This window comes from Microcaecilia unicolor, chromosome 11 (assembly GCF_901765095.1).
Source record: "Microcaecilia unicolor chromosome 11, aMicUni1.1, whole genome shotgun sequence".
NCBI lineage: Eukaryota > Metazoa > Chordata > Amphibia > Gymnophiona > Siphonopidae > Microcaecilia > Microcaecilia unicolor.
This window is the reverse complement of record NC_044041.1, coordinates 39,148,017-39,175,778: the sequence shown is the minus strand read 5'-3', so window position 1 is coordinate 39,175,778 and position 27,762 is coordinate 39,148,017. Positions and strand designations below refer to the sequence as shown.

The 27,762-nt window shown below is 43.6% G+C and overlaps 1 protein-coding gene across 6 annotated transcripts in view; it reads right to left on the bottom strand.

The window, feature by feature from the left end:
* The window catches only part of CCDC62 (coiled-coil domain containing 62), a 79,728-nt gene that overhangs the window by 22,364 nt on the left and 29,602 nt on the right, over positions 1 to 27,762 (bottom strand). For all 6 annotated transcript variants that reach the window (XM_030218554.1, XM_030218550.1, XM_030218556.1 and 3 more), the window contains exons 7-9: positions 27,531 to 27,632; positions 18,709 to 18,797; positions 17,969 to 18,069 (exon numbers count right to left, since the gene is read on the bottom strand). In XM_030218554.1, coding sequence (XP_030074414.1) covers positions 17,969 to 18,069; positions 18,709 to 18,797; positions 27,531 to 27,632 — 292 coding nt within the window. The remainder of the gene's footprint in view (positions 1 to 17,968; positions 18,070 to 18,708; positions 18,798 to 27,530; positions 27,633 to 27,762) is intronic.

Genomic DNA, 27,762 nt, shown 5'->3' with positions numbered 1-27,762 from the left:
GCATCAATGATTTTAAAAAGGACTTTTTAAGACAATCCAGGAACGCAAGACCTTTCAAGTCAAAATAATGAAATATTTTGATACCACAACACAGGACTGAAGAGCTAGGTTTTCATAAACCATAAAATTATATTGCTTTGTCAACCTATTAACAGCCACCCAGCTCTTCCAGTTTCTCACCTAACCCACTCCACCCTCTTCCTGTGAGACTGCTATTGGAATGCTTTTGTGTTTCACTTGTATATTCTGATATTTGTCAACATTTGCTCATTTCTGGTCTGAAGAAGGGTTACCTTTGAAAGCTAATGAAAAAATGTATTAAGTTAGTCCAATAAAAAAGGTATCATCTTATTTTCTTTTCTATGTTTTGTTTTATTTCTATTTATTACCTGAACATTCAACAAACAATTTGTCTTCTTTTGACATAAATTCTGGCCAGATCAGGCCCCATTAAGATGTTCTCTGCTCTGCTTCTTTTCTTGCAAAATAAATTGTTTCCAGTATATGCAAGCTCTTCTCATAAACCACTTCTAAAATGTCACATTTACATCCTCTATCTCCAGTACATTTTAAATTTTCTCTGTTGTTTCAAATTCATGAGAAGAAATGACTTTTGAGCTATCAGTAAAAGCTTGGGTAGTCTTGATAGAAACAGAAACATGACGGCAGATAAAGGCCATTTGACCCATCCAGTCTGCCCATCCTCTGTAACCCCTAATTCTTCCTGTTCCTAAGCGATCCCACATGCTTAGGAACAGGAAGGAGTGGAGGAGTGGCCTAGTGGTTAGGGTGGTGGACTTTGGTCCTGGGGAACTGAGGAACTGAGTTCAATTCCCAGCACAGGCAGCTCCTTGTGACTCTGGGCAAGTCACTTAACCCTCCATTGCCTGCCACATTGAGCCTGCCATGAGTGGGAAAGCGCGGGGTACAAAATGTAACAAAATAAAAAAATAAAACAAAATAAATGCTTATCCCATGACTTTTAAAATTCTGGAACAGTCCTCGACTCCACCACCTCCACCGGGAGGCTATTCCACGCCTCCACCACCCTTTCTGGGAAATAGTTACTCCTAAGCCTATTCCCTCTTAACTTTGTCATTTGCCCCTTCATTCCAGAGCTCTCCTTCATTTGAAAAAGGCTCTCTTCCTGTACATAAATGCCCTTGAGCTATTTAAACGTTTCTATCATGTCTCCTCTCCCTGCTCTCTTCCAGTGTATACATGTTGAGGTTCATAAGCCTGTCCCTATAATTTTTGCATTCAACACCGCTTACTAATTTCGTAGCTGCCCTCTGGACCGACTACATCCTGTTTATATCTTTCCGTAGGTACGGTCTCCAGAACTGCACGCAGTACTCCAAATGAGGCCTCACCAGAGACTTATACAACAGCACTATCACCTCCTTTTTCCTGCTGATCATGCCTCTCTTCATGCACCCAAACATCCTTCTGACTTTGGCTGTTGCTTTTTCTACGTTTAAAAGCTTTAAGGTCATCAGACACAATCACCCCCAATTCCCGCTCTTCCTTCGCAAACTGAAGCAATACACCCCCTATACTGTACCGTTCCCTCAGAGTTTTGCGACCCAAGTGCATGACCCTGCATTTTTTGGGATTAAACCTTAGTTGCCAAATATCGGTCCATTCCTCCAGCTTCGCTAGGTCCTTCCTCATGTCATTCACACCCTCCAGGATGTCCACCCTGTTGCAGAGTTTAGTATCATCCGCAAAGAGACAAACCTTACCAAACAGCCCTTCCGCAATATCGCTCACAAAGATGTTAAAAAGAGCCGGCCCTAGGACCGATCCCTGCGGTACTCCACTGACGACCTCCTTTTCCTCAGAGCAAGCTCCATTTACCACCACCCTCTGTCTCCTACCATTCAACCAATTTTTTTTACCTAATCAGTTACTCTAGGTCCCGCACTGAGGGCACTCAATTTATTTATCAGTCGCCTGTGCGGAACCGTGTCAAAAGCCTTGCTGAAATCCAAGATGATTGACACTGATAGGTATCTACACATCACGGTTTAAAAGCGTACCCATCTCTCTGAAAAAAAGCTAAGCAAAAATAAGCTCCTATATTGATTTATTTTATTTTAGAGATACAGTAGAATAATAATGGCAAGGTAGGCAGATTAGCACACACGGTTAGCACTTTTTATCATTCTTAAAGTAGATTAATCCTTTCATAATATACATTGGAATATGGAGCAATAGAATAGAAGCAAGCTCGTGGTGAATTACATATTGCTTTAATTTTAGTTTACAGATGAACTTTAATGTAAAAGCATTGCAAGTCAGTGCAGCCTTTAGAATAACAAGAGAAACATAAGGGTCAAGTAAAGAAAGCTATTGTGACCCCAACCACATGGTTACCACAGACAGTATGTACACCTTACTGGCCGCACAATGCAGAGAAGGGTGAAGTAGTTAACTAACGCAGTATACATGGCCGCACACTGCATTACAATGAGTAGTAATGAAGCTGTTAAGTATTCCTCCACAACACAAAGAAGTTCAAGTACAATTTATTTGATATACCGAACACATACTGGAAAACCTCTAACATTTACAATAGAGTCAACAAAAGAAAAGGGGTGGGGCATCACACAAGAAAAATATATTGAACATCTACATACAACAGGTAAGGGGAAAGGGATGACTTTACAGTATAAGAGTACAACAATTCTTTCAATACAGATAAGCAACCAGCTGGAAGGTCAGTGGGCAAACGATTACTCAAAGGGTCTAGCCTGAAAGGCAATAGAAAAAAATTAAATGCTTTCAGTAGAGACTTAAATTTGTCAAGAGAAGTATTAAGTCTAAGATAGAGAGGGTACTATTCCAGAAGGTGGGAGTGAAGTCAGGAGACATTGTTGTGAAAAGTGAGGGGTCATTGAGGAAGAAGAAGAATGGCCAGAAATTAGGGAAGACCTAAAGACCGAATCTGATGGAAGAGAAGACGAGTGGTATTCTATAGACCATGGGAAGCCACTAATCACCTAGGAAGAGGGGTGACATGGTCATATTTTTTTGCAGTCATAAATGAGTTTAATGGCACTGTTTTACACTCTGTAATCTGTGTATTTAGCAATTTGAGAGACTGATGAGCTAAGAATTGCAATAATCCAGTTTAGAGATTACCACTGTGAGCAACACAATATAAAGGAAGAAGGGCTCCAACAGGGATCGTACGGAATATATCTGCCTGAGTATAAACAGCACAAAGAGATAACCTTAGAGACATACAGCTAAAAGGTTAAGCTATCATCAAGGGTGATGCCAGGTATTTTAGTGGAGATTTTCTGTCTCTTGAGAGGAGACAATGCCCTCCACATTCCAAGAGATTATCTTAAGTTCTTTAAGTAATACCTTCCCGCACATGACACCATTAGAAAAGTAATCTATAAAAAGGAGAACGTCCAAGCCACTATCCTCCCCCGTTTAAAACCTGTTAAAAATAAAATAGCCGAGTTGAAAGGTTCCCTTTCCCCACAAAGTATATCCCACCCCAATCCTCTATCCTGGTGTTATGTATTAGTCCCACCCAAGGTCCCTCCCTTTATAGCCTTTCCCCACCCACCCATCCCATCTAGCCCCTACCCCTAAATTTCCACTTAAGATATCCTGCCTATAGGACCAGCCCATAGAGACGCTATGACCCTTCTCCCATCATCCCTATCAAAAAGATATTAATTCTCAATCTTCCCCCCTCAAAGACAGGAAACTGTCCATTAAGATTCAAATTCAAGTCATCCCTTGGAAACTGCAACTAGATAAACAGGAATAAAAAGGTTGGTATTCAGAAAGAGAGGACATTTGAAAGTCAACTAAACAAAACAGAGAAAGCCAAGATCAAAGCAATTTGCTTGTCACATCCCTTATATATATGTATATATAATAAGCGGTTATACATTATGGTCCTATTATGATATTCATTAAATAAAAAAAAATATCACCAAGAAGGAGTTCATATGAAAATCTTCCATTCAAGAGTAATTTCCATTCTGCCTGATGAAGTCCCGTCTTAATGCCAGATCAGGGTTGAAAAGAACCCAATAATAGTCTGAATCCAAAGACTAATAGAGCAGGTGACTTGGCTTACTCTGGATGATCTTCCAAATGTTGATATTCAAAAAAAAAAGAACAGCACTAGAGAGCCTTTTATAGTCAGTCAATATCATGAGCATTAGTGAATACAGTACAAAAACAAGCAGCACAGTAACACCAAAGATGGTGAGGCAGCAGTTCTCGCAGTGCGCTTCCATCAAGTTTGAGTTACTGGGTGTACAGGTTCAGATCCTTGGGATCCTAAACAACTTGCTGAAGGTAATCAAGTTTCCGTTGGTCTGCCCGATAGGCAGGACAGTAATACCTTAATCTCAATCACTTGATCAAAGATAAAGGTCTGATCAACATGTAAATTTCTAAGCTTCATTGGATAAAGAAGGGTGAATTTGATCTGTTTCTCATTCAGATTGGTGTAAACAAAGGTGAAGACCTTACATTATGTCTGCACCAATGCTGAGTAATTCTGGAAACATAAGATTTTCTTACTGAATAAAAGTCAAAGACTTCCCGGACTGGATTGCTTATATGCAAAGTTGAGCACTATAAATATCACATGTAGGAGGCCATTTTCTCGCTTCTGGAACCCCAGTCTAAAAGCTCTTTCGATATGAAGTGCAATTGCTCACACAATTGCAAAGATTGAGGGATCCAAATCTCGAGAAAGCCTAGGACTTCCTTGTCCACAAGGGATTCAGAAAAACAACTAAGTGCAAATTATGGCAGCACATGCAATTTATGCAATCATTCACTTTATTTATTTATTAGGATTTATTTACCGCCTTTTTGAAGGTATTCACTCAAGGCGGTGTACAGTAAGAATAGATCAAACATAAGCAGGAGGCAATTAGAGCAGTAAAAATATTTGAACAACAATATGGCATGGTATACTACTTGCAATGACAACACAATATGTACTAGAACATTATAATTGGTAGTGAAGGGTAAGGCAAAGTTGTAACATATAGATGAGTAAGAAAGTAGGAAGAATTAGAAAGTAAGGTGATTGATTTCAAGAAAGTTGCACGTGAGGTCATAGAGATGGTTAAATATTATCTCAACTAGGGTAGGAGTGGATAAACATGTCCCGCTGCAGTATGTGCAGCTCAAGTCAATCTTTGTGTGTGTGTGATACTAACAAGTTAGTTACTTCTTACGTTAAAGGCTTGGTTGAAGAGCCAAGCTTTCAGCTGCTTCCTGAAGTAGAGGTAGTCTTGCGTTAAGCGGAGCCTTTCAGGCAATGCATTCCAGAGTGTGGGGGCTACTCCGGAGAAGGCTTGCTTGCGAGTATCACATCGTGTAATGTCCTAGATTATCTTGGATCGGTTTCATCACTTGGGCCTGATCCTCAAGCGTACTGGTGCACTGTAACCCAAGCTGTCTATGCATTCATGAACCTCTTTAACTCTATTGTATAGTAGTTTTAATTTTTTTTTTAAATCTAAAGCAGCCTCCACCACCACAGTCATCTCTGCACTTATCTCCGCCATTCACGCAGAGCTTATGGATAGACTAGACAGAGAGTGTGAATCCGCTATTTGGGGTTTTCTGACTCGCTACGTCTTCCTATCTTCACCGATTTCAACTCAATCTGCAAACTCCTCAAGCACCGGTCTCTGGGAACTCATCAAAATCAGTAATCAGGAATCACAGAAGAGATTGGTTATTTATCTGATAAGAAGCGATAGAGAGAGGAGCTAAGTTTGTCCCTGTCTTTACATGGAGTTCTCCCGATAAAAGAAATCGCTGCTGTCACCAGGTATTGATCTACTAATTTAGTGGAGAGTTTGTTGGTGAAGATTTGGTCTGAGGGCTTCCCTCCATGCACATTAATTATTTTTCTTTTTATGGTAGTCTGTAAAGGAATGATATTGGAATGATCATTTAAAAAAAACGTTCCCTTGAAGGTTGGCTCCAAACACTGTTTCCTTTATATGTTAGGCAGTTTTAGTAACCAATGAGTGGGGTTTACAACTGTAAATTATGACAGCATCAGATTATGATTTACAAAGTATATTTATCATGCTACATATTTGTTGCAAGATCAATTTATTGTTCGATCGCAAGCCTATTACAGAGCCAAGTATTATTATTGTAGGCCCAGTCATCTGCTATAGAGAAAAATTAAAAGGAGTCCCGTTATTTTGAAATACTGTGAATGTTGCTACATACTTTCAAAATTAGGAAAACAAACTATCAAAACAGTTTTTGGAGGTTTTTTTTTGCCACAATTCAGTCAACAGTGCCCTGGGGAAGTTTTCAGGGAGTTGGACATTCCCTCCCAAAGATGCACAATGAGAGTTTGTGCTAGGTTTGAAAGTATCTCAATCACAAACAAAATAACCTTCTCCTCCGTCTGAAAGTACCGTATTTTTCGGACTATAAGACGCACTTTTTTCCCCAAAACTTTGGGAGGAAAATGGGGGGTGCGTCTTATAGTCCGAAGGTAGTGATTCCGAATCGCCCTCCCCCCAAGTTCGGGATCGCCCTCCCCTACTCACGTCAGCGATGTTCCCTGGTGGTCTAGTGACGTCGGGGCAGGAAAGAGCCCCCTCTTTCCTGCCCAGCGCGCTGCTCTCCGTCCTCCTCCGTCCTCCTGTATATGCTGCCTGACGGTCTCGGCGAGCGCGCTGGGCAGGAAAGAGGGGGCTCTTTCCTGCCCCGACGTCACTAGACCACCAGGGAACATCGCTGACGTGAGTAGGGGAGGGCGATCCCGAACTCGGACAAGACGCACCGGAGCATCTAGGTTTTAGAGGAGGGAAAAAGGAAAAAAAAAATTTTTCCTATTTCCCTCCTCTAAAACCTAGGTGCGTCTTATGGTCCGGTGCGTCTTATAGTCCGAAAAATACGGTATATAGCACTATTTTATGTTTAAATCATTTTTATTAACAAATATACAGTATAAACTTCTCTTAAACATTTCTCTTATCATATTAATGCAATAAACACTTGTTAACTGTGCAGTCTTAAACATTCTCTTTTTCCGCCCTTCCCCCCCCCCCCCCCAGCTACCAGGTTCATACTAATGTCCAAAACAGGCTATTTTGTCCAAGATCCATAGTTTTCCAACTGCCCAAGTCTGGTTCGCAGTCGTTGGTGGATCCGCCGCTGGGCGCTTGGATGTAAAGTATATAAAAATCTTCTCCAGACTTTCCTAAAGGAACTGATGTCTTGTGCTGTAGCCTCCGTCATCCCACAAAGTTCAGTGTGCAAGAGTTCTATCATCTTAGATCGCCACAAATCTTTGGATGGGGGATTTTCCTCTCTCCACAAAAGTAAAATTACTTTCTTCCCGATCATTGAGGCTCTTTGCAGAAACCCTATTAATCCCGCTGGGGCAGGTCTTTTGATATTGAATATGTCAAACAAAATCAGAGGATCAGCCAACGTCTGTCTGCTCCAGCACCGTGTAATTTCCACAAAGATTACGGTCCAAAATTGACGAATGTGGGGACAAGCCCAAAACATATGACCCAGCGTGGCTTGGGCAGCGCCACATTTCAAACACTCACCAGTGCCAAATCCAGCTTTCTTTGCACGGGCTGGTGCTATATAAAATCGCACCGCAAATTTGTACTGTTGTTCCCAGTCTCGGATAAAGGTTGATCTTTGTAGTATTGAGTTAAGGTATCCCTGTAGCGCGTCCGCCGTAATCTCTCCTCCAATGTCTTTCTGCCAGCTACTAGCTAGTCCACAATAGTCTATATCTTCTGTGGAGTCAAGTAGATATCTATGGTGATAAAGGCACCACATTTTGCGATCCCAATGTTAGTGCCGTGGCCAATACCTCCTGCACATCTTCGCTTAGATTTACTGCTCCCAGGGATGCTGTGTAGTGTCGTACCTGCAAATAGGCGTAATAATCAGTCTGTGGCCACCTGTATTCTTGTTGCAGCTCCTCAAACGGTTTTATCTGTCCGTCTTCATTTAAAAGTTGATAAAGATAGTGTATCTCCTGTTGCCTCCACCTTACAAAGGTCTTCTGCAAAGTTCCCGCTGGAAAATCCGGGTTCAGGTTTAAGGACAGAAAAGGAGTGGCCTTCGCTGAAAATCCGTGCCTACGGCACAGCCACCGCCACATTGCCCTCAGTGAGTTGACGAACAGATTCCTCCGTGGACGGCTGCCGGATCCTGTTCCGGTCGTGTGTAATAGCCAGCTAAGATGTATGTTGGGATGCATGGAAGCCTCTAACCGTACATTTGTGAACTGTTGGCTGCCCACTAGCCAGTCTCTTGTGTGGCGCATGGCACACGCTACAGTAAGATATCTTAGATTGAGCTGTCCCATTCCCCCGTGCGTTTTTGGCTTATTCATGATGCTTAAAGCAAGCCGGGGACGCCTATTTTTCCAAAAGAATCGCCTTAGCACAGCCTGCAATTTCCTCTCTTCCTGTCCCCCCAAGTATAATGGCAACATTTGAAATTTATAAAGCCATTTGGGCACCACCACCATATTATACAATGCTATTCGCCCCGCAAGAGACAGGGGGCAAGACCCCCACAATCCCAGTAACTGCGCAGTTTCTGCCAACAGGGGGGCCACATTTTTATCATATATCGTGTCTAACTGAATGGGTATTGTAACTCCCAGGTATTTTATTTGTCCTGCGACCCACTGAAATGGAAATGATCCCTTCCACTGCATTTTTGTGGACTCTGATATTGGGAGTGCCAGAGACTTGCTATAATTTAATCTAAATCCCGATAGTACCCCGTAGCTCTGCAGTTCCATCATCAAGTGGCTTACCGATGCTTGTGACTTATCTACTACCAGTAACAAATCATCTGCATATGCTAAGATTTTCAAAATCTCATTTCCCACCTCAATTCCCACTATATCCGGATGTTCTCTTATTACATTTATCAGGGGTTCCAGGGTGATCACAAACAGTAAGGGAGATAACGGACAACCCTGTCTCGTGCCTCTTTCTATCTTAAATCCTTGTGTTTTCACCCCATTTACCAACAAGCATGCCGTCGGGTCCGCATAAAGCATCTGCACTGCATGAAAATACCATCCCTGCAGGCCCATCCAGTTTAATGTCTCCCACATAAAAGGCCAAAGCACCCTGTCGAAGGCGCATTCCGCATCTAAGCTTATCACCAAACTCGAGGGTGCCCTGGCAGGGGCTTCTATTAAGGCCGCAACCAACCGACGCACATTCATCACAGATTGCCGTCCACGGACAAATCCTACTTGTTCAGCTCCCACAATAAATGGCAATATCGGCGCTAGACGCTCCGCCAGGACCCGCGACAAGATCTTAACATCTACGTTAATCAGCGATATGGGCCTGTACGAGGCTGGATCTAATAAGTCTCGTCCCGGCTTTGGTATTAAGCTAATCATGGCCTCATTTGTATATTTAGGGAATCTGCTGTCCTCCACGGCCTCTTCATAAAGATTAACTAGGGGCCCCACTATTTGAGCTCTTAAGAGCTTATAAAATTCACTGGAAAAGCCGTCCGGACCGGGCGCCGAGTGCAATTTTAATTTCTGAATCGCTACCCCCACCTCTTTAGCTGTTAAAGGTAAATCTAGTTCTTTTATCTGTGCATCAGTGAGTCTTGGCATGTTGGATCTTAGCAAGTACTCCCGAATTTTCTGTTTAAAATCCCCCTCGGGCTCCCCTTTATATAACTCTTCAAAATGCTTCCTAAATAATTCCGCAATATCTGCTGGGTGGGTGGCAATCCCCCCCCCCGCTCTCCCACGGAGCCGTGTTATAAAATGTGGCTTACGGGCTCCTTTTACCAAGCGTGCCAACATCCCCCCAGGTCTGTCTCCAAACCTCTTTAGAGCATATTTCCGCATCACCATGGATCTCATGGTTCGTTCATGGAGTAAGCTGTTTAACTCTGTCCTTGCGTTTATAAGATTTTCAAATGACACCTGCTTGGAGTCCCTGGTGTACCGCCTTCTCATTCTATAATTTTCTGCGCTATTTTCCGATTCCTAAGACTTGTGTATGCTATCAAGTCTCCCCTGATCACCACCTTTGCGGTCGACCAGAACAGACCAGGATTATCTACATGCTGTTCGTTATTTACTGCAAAGTCCTCCCATTTGCCTATTAGGAAAGATTTGAACTCGGGTGAAGAGAATAAGTAGGCCGGAAAGCGCCACCCCCTGGGTTCTTGGTAGTACGGCTGCATCTCCAGGTCCACCCATATTCGCGCATGATCGGACACCCCTTTCTGTGCCTATCTCCGCTTTGAGAGTCTGGGGGAGTAAGTCCTGCGTCATCAGGATATAATCTATTCGTGACTAGGTTCGGTGGGCCCGCGACGTGTGCGTGTAATCGCGCTCTTCCTCATGTAAAAGCCTCCACGGGTCCACCAAACCCAGCAAACCACAGAACTCCACCAGCAATGTGACCTCATCAGTTCCTCTCACGCCTCTAGGGTTTGACCCATCCAGCTGGATGTCCAATACCTGATTCATGTCTCCCGCAATTAAGGGGTCCCTCCCATGTCTCTGGCACTCCGCCATCAATTGGGCATAAAATTTTTTCCCACCTGCTTGTGGTGCATACACTGCCACCAGCGTACACAGCTGTCCTTGCAGGTACAGGCTAATTCCCACATAGTGGCCCTCAGTGTCTGCGAACAGCATTTTAGCTTTGGCCGCCAAGCTTTTGTGCAGCAAGATTACTACTCCTCCCCTTCTGCCGCTAGATGGAGACCCAAAAATTTCTCCCACCCAGTGCCGTTTAAGTTTATCCTGCTCCTCCTGTGGCAAGCGCGTTTCCTGTATACAGGCTATATCCACCCCGTCTCTTCAGGGTATATAATATCTTTGCTCTTTTTATCGGGGACGTGATCCCTCCCACGTTCCAGGAGGCTATTCGTATCCCCGTGTTGGTCCCTTTAACCATATTCATAGTCTGTAGCCTTCCTTTCAGCTAAATCTATTCTAACATCCCTCGGGGAGCCCAGTCTCCCCCTCGGGCTTCTATTACCACCTGGTGCCTTCTCGTATTGTATCGAGCAGCATGATCTCTTTTTCTATAGCTCTGCCTTCGAATTTCCCTCAAATCCTGGGGCTCTAACCTCCCTCTACCCCTTTTATTCCCACCCCCCTCCCAGCTACTCCCTTCCCTCCTCCCTTCTACCCTCCCTTCTTCATTGCCCTGTGGCTCCCCTGGTGCCCCGCCCATCACAAAGGATAGGCTCTAGGGGTTTTCAGTGCTTCTGGGCCCCCGCTCTTACAAGTAACAGTTTCCCTTGCAATTTCACATTGAACATGTTAACAACATCTTACCATAAACATTTTAAGCCAACAGTTCTACTCTTTTATAAAGATGTCAGACGCCTCCCTCTTCTTGCTCAATATTTTGTCTGTTCTCCTTTATTTCTTGTACACATTGTTGTGCTGTAGAAACACTTTCAAACTGCTTCCATGCTCCATCTATTTTAATCTTCAGCAGTGCCGGGTACAATAGCATGAATGGAACATGGTAGTCATGAAGTTGTTGACATATAGGTGTAAATTTTTCCCTCTTCTCCTGCAATGCGGCTGAGTAGTCTTGGAATATTCTGATCTGATGTCCATCATAGCGTACTTCATTTCGTTTTAATCTGTATCCTCGCAGAATTTCTGTTTTGTGCACATAATTATGCACCTTAATAATTACTGTGCGGGGTGTCCGTCGTCCATCTTGAAATCGTCCTATTCGGTGCGCTCTCTCTAGACAAACTTTCCCCACATGATCCGATAGCGCGAATTCAGCTGCCAGCCAAGTTTCCAACACAGAGGCAAGCACCCGATCGCTGACAGATTCGGGCAGTCCCACCAACCTGAGATTGCCAAGCCGCAATCTGTTTTCGATATCGTCTAGCTTTGCCGTTAGCGCCTCTACTTTAGCTTCAAGCATGCTTACTTGCCGCGTGGCAGGGCCGATCTCATCTTCCGCTGCAGATACTCTTGCCTCTAGTTCAGTTGTTCTTCTGACTGTATCTGTGAGCAGCGCTTCAAATTCCGCGCTCCGTTCGCTTAATTTTTCGAACTTCGGCATCAGCGCTGCTCCGACCGCCTCTGTTAGCTGCCGTAGTTGTTCTTCTGTGAACTGCACGCTGCCATTTTGCGCCGGGCCTTCTCCCACAGCACTCACCGCCTTCGCTTTGTCTTTTTCTTTTTTAGCGCTTCTGCTAGCCATATTTGTAGCTGGCGTGCCCAGATATTTTTCCATGTAATCTTCTCTTTCAGGTAAGGTGGTTTTAAATCGTCTTCTTGCAAGTTTACGGGTTAATAATTGCTTTGAATGAGCAGGGGCCTCAGAGAGCACAGAATCACGTCCTCTCCGTTCAGAGCATCACGTGACCCCCATAGCACTATATTTTAATATTACATCCTCAGGGTGTCATTTCAATCATGCACATTTTTAAGTTGAGGTGCCTGCACTGATGTGAACATCCAGGAAATAAGGGAGTGGGAAAGAACAATAATTCAACTATAAAAGGAGAGGCAAAACATCAAAAGCCAAACACTGAGTCACTGGGATGTGCTGCAATACATGGAATCGCTGCTATAGGTGGGAGGTAACTCCCCTGGGCTTTCATCATGTGGGCATGAGGAAACTCTGGATCTGAAACCAGGAGGGTGAAAGGTGCAAACAAAAACAGAATGGAATGTGGGGGACCCACCTCTCACCAAAATAACTAAGAGAAATCTGACACTCTCTGAAATTCACCCTTTACATGACATTTTTTTCTTTTTATAGCCAACATTAAACCATTGAGGGATCTTTTTATATTTCAACATTTTTTTATTGAAAACAGTGCACAGAAAAAAAGAAATAAAATACTTCAATATATGTTTCTCAATTCAAAGAACATCCATTAACATAACTTCGCTGTATTACAGAGCTTTTCCTAACTGTCTCCAAGTTTTCCCTTGCCCCCCCACCCTCCCATTTGAGGGATCTTTTTAAGTAATCTCTGAGGTGGGAGATCACCAGAGAAAGTTCTGTTCCCTTTGCTCATCTCCTGAGCAGCATCCTTTTGCTCATGCAGGAGAGCACCATCTAGACTCCTTCTGAATGTTACTCAGGGTTTGCATGACTCACTGTGAAACCATGCACTTGACCAGGGCAACACAGTCAAGCAGAGTGAACTGGCCAGGACCCTGCTTCCGTATCGTAGTGAGCAGCTGTGAAAAAGGATTTAGCAAGAAGTCAGAGCCAAGGCACGTACCTAAGGTCTGCTGTATCATCACCCTCTCCAATGAAAACTTCTTGCTACTGAGGGGAAGAGGAGGAAAGGATAAAGGGCAATGGCTGGGCAATGTCCCTGAAAATGATCCATTCCAGAACAGTAGAGGATGCTACCCTGCTATCTGAATTCCATAGTGCTGGTTTGGGAAATGATCGCAAAAAGAAGTGAGGCCTGAAATATTTTTCAGGGTGGCTAATTGTTTCTTCAATAACTACACTGGAGTATGCAAGACCATGTGGGGGAAAGGGAAGGGACAAGGCATTGCTAGATCAAAAGGATGGAGAGGAAGGGAGAAGGGATAGGGAAGATATTTGACTATAGATGAGTGGGGAGAGAAAAAGGGGAGATGCTAGACAACGGGGTTAGGGATGGGAAACTGCTGACGTATTAGGAGAGGGGGTAGGACGGGGAAGAGAAAGAAGAGAGATGCTGGACTGCATGGAGAGGAAGGGAGAGAGAGAGAGAGGGGAGAAGTTGAATTACTAGGGGGAAAAATGCTGGCCTCGATGGGACCATATGGGACAGACCATGAGAAGGATGGATGGAAACAAAGCTGCAGTGATAATAAAAGGGAGTAATCAGAGACTAGGTGAGGATAAGACAGAAGATACTGAAGGGAAGGGAGTGACTGACAGTTAAGGTGCCAAACCTGGTCAAAGATGAAAAACAGAAAAAAGTAGATGAAGGCTATGGTACGGATGAGTACGGAGGATGAAAATGTTCTTCTGATGAGATATGGGTGAAAGAAAAAAAATAACAGGCTGGGGAAGGAGACAGAAAATGGGAGAGCCAGGAAGACAGAGTGAGGAGATGGGTTGGGAAGAAAATAAGAGAAAGGAATAGAAAGTTACATAAGAATAGCCATACTCAGACCAATGGCCCATCTAGCCCAGTTTCCTGCTTCCAACAGTGGCCAATCCAGGTCATAGGTACCTGGCAGAAACCCAAATAGTTGCAACATTCCATACTACCAATCCCAGGGCAAGCAGTGGCTTTCCCCATGTCTCTCAAAAACAGACTATGAAAGGTAGGTGAAAAGTAAAAAGGAGACTGACACCTGGAGGGTGAGAAGGATGGTGAAATCTGAGAGGATACAGGCAGAAAGAAATGGGAGGAAAGATCAAAAAGGCAAAGATAATATGCAAGAGACAGATATAGGGGAGAAATGAAGACAGGAGCAATGATAAATCCAATATAATAATAATGAAAAGGATAACAAACACTGGAACGAGTTAGAGAGAGGAAAGCAGAAGAGAGACAGGGAACAATGTGATTGGAAAAATAAAAAGCCCAGAGAACAAAAGTAGAAAACATAACTGGAGAATACAGTGCACTCCATTTAAGTGCACGTCGGATAAGCGAATGCTCTGTTTAACTGCATGCCATACTTCGGTCCCATTTTTGGCGCCATCAATTTCTATGGGGACAAACTTCTGTTTAGCGCACCACTGATAAGTGCAAGATTCGCTTATATGAATGGTTTAAGACCGCTCCTCTGCAGGAAAGACTCCACATAAGCACACGCACGGAATATGGAAGCCGATTGGCGTGTGACAAAGGGGTGGTAAATTTGAAATCTCGGTTAACTGCCACAGGCAGAAGAAGCAAAAGAATGTTGTTAGAGTGTACAATGGAATCATCGTCGCGTAACTGTAAGACTTTAACACTGGCTGAACGAATAGAAGTTCTTAAAAAATTAGAAAACAAACAAAGTCAAGCATCTATTGCTAAAGAATATGGTGTCAATCCCAGTCAAATTTCACGTATCTTGAAGCAGAAAGACCAGCTTCTGGAAGACTGGCAAAACAATACAAATCCACAACAGAAACAGGCGGGAAAAGCTGAGGATGTAGAAGATGCTCTTCTTCGGTGGTTTTCTCAAGTCAGGAGCAGACAGTTTCCTGTCAGTGGTCCACTGCTTATGGAGAAAGCTAATCAGCTAGCTGAAAGTCTTGGACTAACTGAATTCAAAGCCACTGTTGGATGGTTGGAAAGATGGAAGGAGAGGAACAACAAAATTCAAGAAACAGCATGGTGAAAAACAAGACGCTGATGACTTTGGTGATGAAAATTGGGTTGCTTGTTTCAGTTCTTCCTACCATCTTGAACGAGTTTGCACCTCGTGACATTTTCAATGCTGACGAAAACAGTCTCTACTGGTGAGCGATTCCTGATGGAACACTTGCATTCAAACAAGCCGAAACTACAGGAAGTAAAACGTTGAAGGACCCACTGACGATCCTCCTTTGCTGCAATATGGATGGGGGTGAGAAGTTGGAACCACTTGTCACTGGAAAGAGCAAACAGCCCCGTTGCTTCAAGAATGTTAAGCGACTTCCTGTGTCATACGAGGCTAACACAAATTCATGGATGACTGGGGAAATTTGGAAGCAGTGGCTAAAGAAGTTAAGACACTAGAATGCGGGCACAAAAGCATCAGATTTTGCTGCTTTGTGATAATTGTGCTGCACACAGGGATGATGTCAAGCTGTCTAACGTCAAGGTGGTCTTCCTGCCACCAAACACTACCTCTCTAATCCAACCTATGAATCAGGGCATAATAGCCAATTTCAAACAACATTATCGGGCTCTTGTGCTATGTCGTCTGATGAGTATTATGGATGGCCAGACTGGCAAGGATAAACGTGTTGTTGAACTGGCTCGTAATCTATCACTGTTGGATTCCCTACATATGCAGAAAGAAGCCTGGAATCATGTTACCATTGTGAACTGCGACAAGCGGGAAAGCTTTGTTAGGGATGTGAAGAGGGACGAAACAGATGCAGTTGTTGCAAACGCGTCAGATGAACAGGCTATTGACATCCCAGCCGATGTTACTGAAAGGAATGGAAATGCGACTTGATATATTGCCATTCAAAGCGGTTTACATATATTCAGGTACTTATTTTGTACCAGGGGCAATGGAGGGTTAAGTGACTTGCCCAGAGTCACAAGGAGCTGCAATGGAAATCGAACTCAGTTCCCCAGGATCAAAGTCCACTGCACTAGCCACTAGGCTATGTAGCTGTTGATTACGATCTACAAACAGCTGACGACAGCACTGATGTCCAGATATGCGCCTACACGCAGGCAACGGCTGATGATGAAACAGATGATGAAATGAGCAGCGAGGCACATGCTGACGAAATTCAACAACCTCCTGTCATTCTTGCAAGAGCGCTGGAGAGTCTCAACACCGTGCAGGCCTATCTGGAGGCCACTGGATGTCAGTGCTATGACAGTTTTTACCATCTGGCAGACAGTCTATGGAACTCACAGACACAAGATTGTAAAGAGGACTATGACTGATTACTTAAAGTAAGCCTAACGTCAATTAACAGTGACTGTATAACGTCAGTTAACAGAGACTGTATACTGTACGTATAATAAACAGTACTGTACATATGTTTATCAGATGTCAAGCTTCTTTGGGTCACAACGGTTAAGTGCACTTAAGCGGATTGCACTGTATTAGCTTTGGGAAATGGGCACCACTTTGCTTGGTTCAGTATAAGAGGAAATGCATTAATGTTTTTATTTCTTGTGTTCCAGTACATGTGGAGTCTGACTTCTTGGCGTCTGCAATTCAATTTTTGTCTTCATATTTCTAATTCTAGCTTGTGGTCCCTTGTTCTATATTTGGTGCAATTGTCTGTACTTTTCAGTATTCTGCAAGTGTGTGTGTGTGGGGGGGGGGGGGGTGCTGGAGAAGAGATCTGTAGCAGTCCCTCTTGTTCCGTTTTCCCAGTTCTGGCAGTGCTGCTGTGGTATGGTAGGTTTGTTATATGTTCTGAGTTGTCTTTTAGCAAGTACCTGGTAGTTGGAATTGGAGGGAAATCATTAAAAAAAAATCTGGTATGCTTTCTTGTAACCCCACTGCACTGTGTAAATGGTGTTCAGACACTCATCAACTTTGTTGTTGGATCAAAAGAGAAGCTCATGAAATTCCAGTGGGGGTGGGGGGCTCCAGCCCTGGTGCTACTGATACAAGCTAAAGGACAGGTGCCTCACTTGAACATTAAAAAAAAAAAAAAAAAAAGAAAGAATATAAAGGTGAGAGCTACTGTGTATGTGGGAGGGGTAAGTCTTTCTAGAAGTGGCAGAGGGAGTGTGAGACCTGTCCTATTCCACTGATATAGTCATCAGTACATCTGAGGAACAAGGTGAAGAGAGGGAGGAAGGAGCATCATAACCCTGGCATAGTGTTAGAGATTGCTTCATTTCTGAAGCTGGTCCTTAGGTACCCTCCTTGGCCAGTCCAGTTTCCAAGATACTCACAATAAATAGGCATGAGAGAGTTGCATACATATTCATTGCAAGTATCTTGAAACTTGTCTGGCTAGGAGATTCCAGGATGGTTTGAGAAACACTGGTTTAATGGGCAGGAATGTCTCACTGCCCCAGTACAAATCTATTAGGCCTGCCCACTGCCCAACAAGTACAATGAAGAAACCCTTTTAGTTCTTGCTTACTAACTGTGCTTAACTAGCTAGAATGGCACTGTGAAGTGAACAGCATGTCGGCTCTTTTCTATAGTGCTATGTAAAGAACATTAGATTGGCAGTTGTTCTTTGCCAATAACATACCAGTTAACGTCACGTAAAGAGCTTTCCAATGATCACCCTTAGTAAATACGGCAACAGTGTACTAGATTATTTTACAATATCTAACAGCTCACCTGAGGTCTTGCAACGCTCTTTCATGTTTGTGAATTAATTCCTGGGAACTCTCCAAGTTAAGATGGAGAAACTGCAGGTCATGTTGCTGTTTTACATATACCTATTTGTGGATATTGAAAAGAAAATCAAATTATGAGAACAGTTGCATTTCTATGTACAAGTTCCATTTGCTTTCTTGAAATGAAAATGCCAATCCACCAAAAACACCACAAAAAAAAGCTATAGCTAAAATGTGAACACAGATTTGTTTTGTTTTTCTCGAGTGGTACTTTGTTCATTGTGGATGTCCTGGAAACCAGTAATAAGTAAGCAATAAATAGGCATAAGAAATTTGTAAGTAAAAAGCCGCTAGTGTCACCTAGAGTAAGGAGGTTAGCAGCCACAGCTGTAAACGTTGGAAGACCCCTGAGTCTGAAGACTATTTCTTCAGTCACTTAAGATCCCCATGTTCAACATTACATTGCAATAGCTTTTAGGATACGAACATTAGGACTCTGTCATTTATTTTGTACAGCAAGGCATATGCTAAAAGCTGTGTACCAGTGGTAGAACATTACTGCCATGAAAAGTATCTTCATGTCACTAAATACAAGTACCATAAAATCCATTAGTTGATCCCATGGTAACAATTTTATCATTTATGTTTATGCTCAGTGCAGTTCTTCACCAATTTATTTTAGAATCTATTTCACTTATTGGTCATGTACCTGAAGAAAGAACATGAAAAGACTGATCATACCTTCCGCAAAGCATGCAGTTCTGAATCTGTGCGATCTTGCTTGGATTTTGCCAATTCAAGTAATTCATCTTTTCGCTTCTCACTTTCAGCTTGTAAAAGGATGATGAAATATTAAATGTCAACAGAAATAGATAGATAGATAGATAGATAGATAGATAGATAGATAGATAGATAGATAGATAGATAGATAGATAGATAGATAGATAGATAGATAGATAGATAGATAGGGCATGCATACAACATGGCAAATGCTGCCAAATAGGAGCAGGTGTGCCACAAGAACTACTAAACCATAGCCCAGGAACCAGAGAGAGAAGAGTGTAGAGGTGGACAGCTGTGTGGAGAAAAAGGAGACATGTCACATGGGGGAGGGGACAAGAGATGAGATGATGGGCTGGGGTTGGGGGGGGGGGTTGGAAAGAATATGGCCTTGATTATGCTGGGCAGGAAAGAAGAATACTGAGGTCTCTGTATAATTAGCAGATTTCTGCTAATATTGCCTTTATTACATTTTGGGATCTGCCAGGTATTTGTGATCCAAACTGGCCACTGTGGAAGACAGGATACTGTGCTTGATAGGCCTTGGTCTGACCCAGCATGGCTTATTTTATGTTCTTAAGTAATAAGATATAATAAAATATGCATTTGTTCAAATGAAAGAAATTCAGGCAAAAGGTTAAAATTATACACAGAATACCACTGCATATACACTACTAAAATGTCATCCTGTGAGCCTAAGTGTGTGGGGCTACAGCCATGTTCTTACACTAGGACTTTTAGCTGAGATTTAAGTTTGCGGGTTAAAAAAAAAACATCTTAATCCTCCAAATATTTGGGATTGGAAAATCAAATTGCGTTTTCTCTGTTCAGGGTACCATAAAAAGATGAAAACTACAACAATGTGATAAAGAAAGCCTGAGCTGTACAACAAACCACAGAAAGACTGTCTTATTCAAGATGCAAGTGAGAGAAAATCCACCAATTTGAGGCTGCTTTAAATTGTGAACATGTCTTAATATTCGTGAAGTCTCTTATATGTCTTGTCCTTGTGTTCTGACTAGATAGCCTCTCCTCCGGAGTTTATAATCTCTTATGTGTACTTATCAAGAACTGCATAAAACAGTACAAATAGTACAAATAATCTGTCAAGTTTTGTCATTCAGATGGATGTTTTGTTCCCATGCAAGATGACAGTTATTATTTGGCCCATTATTTCGCACTGATTAAATATCTGAGAAATCTCAGGCGGGCCTCTGGAATATAGTGGGAAGGACTAATGGAAAAAAAATATATCTAAGATCAAATTTCTCCTTCCATTACGTAGCTTCCCACTATCCAGAATCTGTGGGATGTATAAAAGCAATCCAAAGAGGGGATAGGATCCTGGCATTGACGTCACCCCAAGGACTGAAGCCCCAAAACTGGACTTCCGAGCACGCCGCAAAGTCCACCCTGCAGTGCTTGATAAAAGTAACAGCATAAAGACCACGTTGCTGCCTTGCAAATATCCAGAGACATAAGGTAGTCTCCATCCAAGATGTTGCTGTACGCCTCGTAGAATGACCCCGCAAGGCCTGAGGAACCTGCTTCCCCAAAAGAAAATAAGCTGCCGTGATAGTCTCCTTTAGCCATTTTGCAATTGTGGGCTTGGAAGTCATGAGGCCAAGCCTCTGCTTACCAAAAAGGACAAGTCTGATTTGCGAAACTCATTTGTGACTTCCAGATATTTAATGAAGACTCTACACACATTGAAAAGCTTCATGGAAGAATACTGAGCCTCTTTGCGAAAGGACAATTTCCAAAGATTGGTCGAGATGAAATGCTGATACCGCTTTTGGAAGAAAGGAAGGAACTGTGCACAGAAAGATGCCCGCCTCTGAAAAGCGGAGAAAGGGATCCCAACAAGAAAGAGTCTGAAGCTCTGAAACTCTACGTGCTGACGCAACAGCAACTAAGAACGCTGTCTTTAGCGTAAGATCTTTCAAGGAGTCCTTGCGAAGTACCTCAAAAGGAGGCTTCTGCAGAGCCCAAAGGACTAAATTAAGGTTCCACTCTGGTCATGGCATATCGAAGGGATGCCGCAAGCGGCCCATTTCCTGCAAGAAATCGAACAATCTCTGGGTGAGCCGCAAGAAACGTCTTCTGTAGTTGTCCTCCATGAGTGTAGTTTGACTGTTTCATTGGGGGGGGAGGGTGGCTTGGCACATTTGCATATTCATTTGCATATAGACATAAGAACAAACAGCCATAATTGGTCAGACCAATGGTCCATCAACCCCAACATCCTGTTTCCAACAGAGGTCAAGCCAGGTCACAAGTGCCTGACAGAAACCCAAACTGTCACAACATTTCCATGCTACCAATCCCAGGGGCAAGCAGGGCCAAGCAATGGCTTCCACATGTCTGTCTCAATAGCAGACTATGGACTGTTACTCCAAGAACTTGTCCAAACCTTTTTATTATTATTAAAGAATCATTTTATTAACTTTCAAATAAATGCATCAACAACATACATGATGCAATGACAAAAGAAAATAGTAAGAAAACCTCACATCATCTTCAGCAACTGTTCGAACAACCAACCAAGTACTCTTCCACCCACCCTCCCCATAAACAAGTACCATACACAAAATCCTATGATGATACTATTGAACATGGGTCGAGGTCTGGACTCTTAGACCTCAGACCCTTACCAAAGATATGATCCCTCCCCACTGTAACCCAGAACTGCCTCCCCCAACTGCCCCTATACCTATGAATGATTCTGAATGATTATTGAAACTTATTAAGAACTTGATGACAAGCAGTCGGTGAAATTGTCACTAAATAAGGGTCCCAAACCCAGAGATAATTGCGCTGTCCCTTAGGATGAGAACAAGCCGCCCACATTTCTCAAACCATTAGAGCGTGTGAAAAAAATATTTTCTCCTATTTGTTTTAAAAGTATTTCCATTTTGATTCTCATCGAGCCCAGTTCTTTCCAATGGCTGAAGAACTTGGGCACTTTGGTATTCCTTTTTGTTGCCATTAAGTCCAGAAGTGGAGAATCCCATCAGTCCACTATCAGCTGAATACCCTGGCTGGATAGATCCCATTCTCCCTGATGAGAAAGTCCACCTCCACATTATTTGTAGTTCCTTTCTTTTTCTGTATGTTTTTTTAGTTTTGTACACCGCTCTGTTCTGCCCAGGCAGCTACAGCAGTTAAGCAAATTCAATAAACTATAACTGTAAAGACTCAGCGATGTGAGCTGCCGACAAGCAGAGAAGTTTTTTTTCTCTGCCTAACCCATGAGGGAGGCCACCTTTACCACCATCAAACAGCTGCGGGACCTGCCTTGTTTGTTGATAAAAGCCATCACTATTGCATTGTTGGAGAAAACTTGGACCTGGGACCCCACCAGAAAGGGAGCAAAGTCACGTAAGGCATTCCACACTGCCCTGAGCTCCTAGCAATTTATCAACCACTGAGACTCCTGTTCTGTCCAGGTGCTCTGTGCCAGATGGAACTTGTAATGAGCTCCCCAACCCGACTTGCTGATGTCCGTTGTCACCACCTCCCACTGTGTCATAGGAAAGGGAGTTCCAACAGTCAAATTCCTAGGTGGCAATCAGCACTGCATACTCCATCTGGCAAGCAGCATCCAAGGAAGTAGAAGATCGTACTTCTGTGACAACGGAGACCATCCGCTGAGAAGAGACTCCTGTAATGGCCACATGAGCCCTTGCCCATGGCACCACTTCCATTGCTGCCATCATTGATCCCAGAACCTAGTCGTCCCAAACCCCAGGCCTGCCTTAACTGAGGGAAAAATGAATATGCTGAACCAGCTTCGACCTCCTGAATTCCATGAGGAAGATCCTCTTCCTTGCTGTGTCAAACAGAACACCCAGATACTCCAGCTCTTCTTGAAATTGATCACCCAACCCAACAACTTCAGGAGACAACTTTGCTAGTTGTCGCCACACTGAATGAATAGGATGGCGCACGAATGAGCCAGTTGTTGAGATACTAGTGAACTCTGACTCCCTGGCACCAAAGGAAGGCCACCACAACCTTGATAAACATTCTTGGTGCTATGACAAGACCAAAGGGCAAAGCCCTGAACTGGAAGTGAAAGCCCAGCACCGCAAAATGTAGAAACCTCTGATGCAGCAGCCAAATGGGTATATGCAAGTACATCTCCTTGAGGGCGGTGAGAAATTCCCCCGCTTGAATCGAGGCTATGACTGCTCTTCGTGTTTTCATGTGAAAGCGGGACACTCAAGAGGCAGTGGTTTAGACCTTTGAGATCTAAGACTGGATGAAAGATGCCTTCCTTCTTTGGGACAATGAAATAGACGAAGTATTTGATTTGTGCCTGTTTGGTCTGGGGAACTGGAACAATGGCCAGTAGCACCAGCAAGGAATCTACACTGGCCTAAACCTTGACCGCCTTGGTTCCCTTTCGACAAGAAGACTGAAAGAAGAGAGAAGCAACTGGGCAGGAGAACTCCAACTTGTAACCTTCTGTAAGAATATCCAGAACCCGCTGGTCTGGCATGATTTTGGCACACACCTCACAAAACTCCTGAAGACATCCTCCCACCGGAGGAAGAGTGGACCAGCCTCACATCATTACGAAGTTCTGGAGGCACTGGGTGCTCCAGCTGACAGAGAGGAGGACTTCATGTCCCGCATGAAAGGAAGACTGGAAGTGGGACTTCTGACTATATTGCTGACAACCAGGCCAGTATCGTCTGCTGTCTCGAAACTGAGATCAAGAGCCCCCTGAAATTGGATGGCCAGAGGCTTATCCTACTGCAACTGCCATGGCTTAGTTTTCCCCAGTTCTTTCACCAAGTTACTGAGATCTTCTCTAAAAAGCCACTTGTCCTGAATGGAAAGTTTAACTAGATGTGACTTTATGCTACATCTGCTACTCAATGCCGCAACCAGAGTGACCGACATGCTGTGGCAGCCAAAGACATACTGCAGGCTGTAACCTGTAACATGTCATAAATAGCATCCGCCAAGTAGGCCAACCCCGCTTCCAGCTGAGCATTATGGTGACTGTCTTGTGTTGCAGACTGCTGATGCCACTTCAGGCATGTTCTTCCCACAAACGAACTGCAAACTGTCGCTTGACGGTCCAAAGAGACCACTTCAAAAGCCTTGTTTCAGCTTTCTATCTTGTTGGTCTTTTAGGGCAATACCCCCCCTTCCACCAGCAAGGTGGTCTTCTTAGTAACCACTGTAACAAGAAAGACCACCCTGGGAAGCTGCAATTTATTTTTCTCCTCTGGAATCAACAGGTGTCACGTCCCTCGCCTGCTCGACGCTCCTCCCGCAGTATCATCTGAAAGGGACAAGGATCAGTCTTAGGAAAGGTCGGTTGCGGTTTCCTATTTTCTGGCAGCCCTCATCCTGGTTGGAGCAATGGTCTTGGCCATCTTGAATAGCTCAAGGGAGTCAGCCATCTTGGATACAGCATCTCCTAGGAAGCCATCTTAAAGTAACAAGGTCAGGAAGGAAGCCCATATTTGGGCACAGGGCAGCTCCTCTGATGGGGGCAGCCATCTTGTGACAGCTGCAAATGCTTGAGCCTAATGCCTGCACTACTTAAAACCCTGCCATCAGTCCTTCCTTGCTTCGGCTTCTATTCGGTTCCCTGAGTAGTGGCAGTGCTTCTGATACTTCTTCTGATTATTACCTGGTCCTGACTTCTGCTGGTTCTTGACAACTCTCTGCTCACTGCCTGCCCTGACTTCTGCTGGTTCCTGATAACTCTCTGCTCGCTGCCTGCCCTGACTTCTGCTGGTTCCTGACAACTCGCTGCTCGCTGCCTGCCCTGACTTCTGCTGGTTCTTGACAACTCTCTGCTCACTGCCTGCCCTGACGTCTGCTGGTTCCTGACTACTCTCTGCTTACAGCCTGCCTGGATCTCTGCTGGTTCCCGTTCCCGCACTACCTGTAGCTCGACCCAGCCTCCTGGACTTTCTGTCTTTCGTGGTCAGTCCGTCAACCCCTGCGGTTCCGGAAGCCCTGCTGGCCGCCCGCACCTGGGGGCTCAACCCCTGGGGAACGGCGGTCACCGCAGGTGAAGACTTGGGGTTGCTCAGCTGTCCCTTGGAGGGCTGGTGTCTACCGTCACTTCTGCCCTCCAGCTGGACCTAAGGGCTCACAGGATCTCCATACAAGACAACAGGTAGAGGTTCTTTCCACTCTCAGCCCTGCATCCAGTGAGTCCCATTCTGCTGTAATCAGATCTTTAATGTCTGGATGCATCAGGAAGGCCTTAGAACGACCTCTAAGCCCCCTCATGATCGACGAAGATGGGAGGGAGTCCTGACACCAAAGCAGAAGGCTCCTCAATGGAAAGCACTGCCAGTACATCAGAAATAAAAGTACTAAGCTACTTTTTACGAAACCTCAGTATTTTTCGATCTCCATTTAACAGTTCCTTCAACAATAGCTCCTCTGAAAAGACCAAGGCCACATCAGATAAGGAGGGAGAAGCAGAGAGAGCCTCATCTGCCCACTCCTGGAGGTCTAAACGAGATCCCTGCTTCAGTAAATAGACCTGGTGTAAAAGCAATATAAACTCCAGAGAAAAGAAAATCCTGATGCAGCTGAATGCTATTGCGCATGATCAGACAGAGGCTGTTCCTCACTGCTAGTCAGCCTTGACAAAATGGCACCCATTCCCGCGCTCTTCTGCATCAAATTGTTTACCAGCCCGGCCAGAGAACCCAAAGTCCCCTGGCATATTCGGATGCAGCGAGAAATCAGAAGATGTGTAAGCTCTTTGAGCAGGGACTGTCTTTTTTGTGTATGGTGTACAGCACTGCGTATGCCTTGTAGCGCTATAAAAATGATAAGTAGTAGTAGTAGTGCCAACCGTTTCCTCCATGTCCCGCAGGATTCCCAGCTTGCACAAACTGCAATGCCCTGAGACCAACCAGTAGGTCCCACAGAAGGAACACCGCTTAACTGCCTCCGCAGGAGTTGCCATTCATCCCGACTGTCACAAGTACAGCACAATGCGGTCCAAAAGCAGTGAGACAGGATCCTTCCCCTGCACCAAGTAGAACTTGCAGCCTTCCAAGCTGTTCTGAGTCAAACTTTAGTAGGATGTACCTCTGCCAGCTGCTCCCCAAGTTCACAGTCTCCACAAGTCTTACCACAGATAAGCAAGAAAGATTATCAGTCCTGGTCCTTCTCCTCTCCTTTTTTTTTTTTTTTTTTTAAGGTTGTTGTGCTGGAAAAGGAGAGCTCTACAGGTGAATGGAGGGAAGAAGTAAATTTGCGGGGCACCAGAGACAGATCCAAAGACCTCCAGATAGGACTCTGCAGACTCAAGCCACTCACAAAACTCAACTAGACCAGGAGCAAATCACTCAGAACCAGAGGCTGAAAAGTGTGTCCATTCACCTGCTGGAGACAGAAAATAGTGAGAAGCCGAAATAGAAAATGTGAGAAGCTAAGAGTGATGTCTCAGCTCAGTTTTCTATCCTCTGGTTGATGGATAACTATTCCACAGGTTCTGGAATAGTGGGAAGCTACATAATGCATATAGGCACCCTTATCTCAATCATCGCACAAAATGTGATGTCCATATAACACAAAACTGTGAAAAACTTCATACAGGATACTCTTTAAAAATCTTCACAAAGAGCACTTCGCTTGTAACAGAAGGTTCCCAGCAAATCCAAGGTGTGATGAGGGTGTCCATGCAAATAGAATGCCCCAACCAGGATCCAAGTTTCACCATAAAAATGGCTTCATCAGGGGGTCTAATACAAAACTAAAAATAAAACATGAATTAATCAAACTGCAAATCCCCCAAAATTACAATAAATAAATATAATTACTAATCCAAAAGCAAGACAGCAGATCTACCGGGCCAGAGAAATCCACCCGACTCCATCTTGAAAATAGAAGAGAAAAAATACTCAGTCTGGTATAAAACTACTCCTGAATGACATAATCAATTCTGTGATGCTCATTCGGGAGCAGTTTTATACCAGACTGAGGCTAACCGTTTTTGCGTTATTTTCAAGATGAAGTCAGGTGGATTTCTCTGGCCTGGTAGCTCTGCTATTTTGCTTTTGGATTAGTAATTATATTTATTGTTGGTTTCTGGATTTGAATTTTGATTAATTTATGTTTTGTTTTTAGTTTTGTATTAAAGGCCTCCTGATGAAGACATTTTTACGGTGAAACTTGGATCCTGGTTGGGGCATTCTATTTCTATGGACACCCTCTCATCATGCCTTGGATTTGAATGGATACTTCTGTTATAAGCTAAGTACTCTTTATGAAATTTTTTTAAAGCTTAGTAACCTGTATGAAGTTTTCCACAGTTTTGTGTTATATGGACATTACATTTGTGTGATGATTGAGATAAGAATGCCTATATGTGTTTTGTAAAATCACTTTGGGGCACCAAATTATTTCTGACCACTTTATTTTTTTTTTCTCTTATTTAGTTATATTGGGTCCAGGATAGAATATTTTTCTGTTATATGATTATTGTTTATCCAGGTGCATACTATATTATTCTTTCGTTTTTTTTTTTTTTGTGGAAGCTACATAATGGAAATTTGTGTTTTCAGAGAAGATTTGAATATGGCCAGGGAGGCAGCAGGGTACACCAACAAAGAAAGGCTGTACCAAGGATATGTGCAGCAAAGCAGAGGAAGGTGCAATATGCAGAAGCCCTCATAAAAGCATTATCTTTTCAATGCAGGTGTTAGAAAGGGGCTCAGAAGAGCAAGTGAATTAATAAATACAGGAGAAGGAAGGAAGGTTAGAGGAAGAGAGGTATCATTAACACTCACCCGATAATACCAGCTCTCTCTGAACACAGCTGTTTTCTTGTTTTAGGCGTATAATTTCTTCACGTTGCTCATTATTTTCTACAGTCTTCTGGCTGAGCTCATCTGTTAACACAAAGACAAATTCTACAGTGTGAAACATACCAAGAATACCAGAATATGCAGCTCTTATAGAAAAAACTAAAAGCTGTAGACTAAGCCAAGAACTACAAAGGGTTTAGGATTTTTTCCAGAT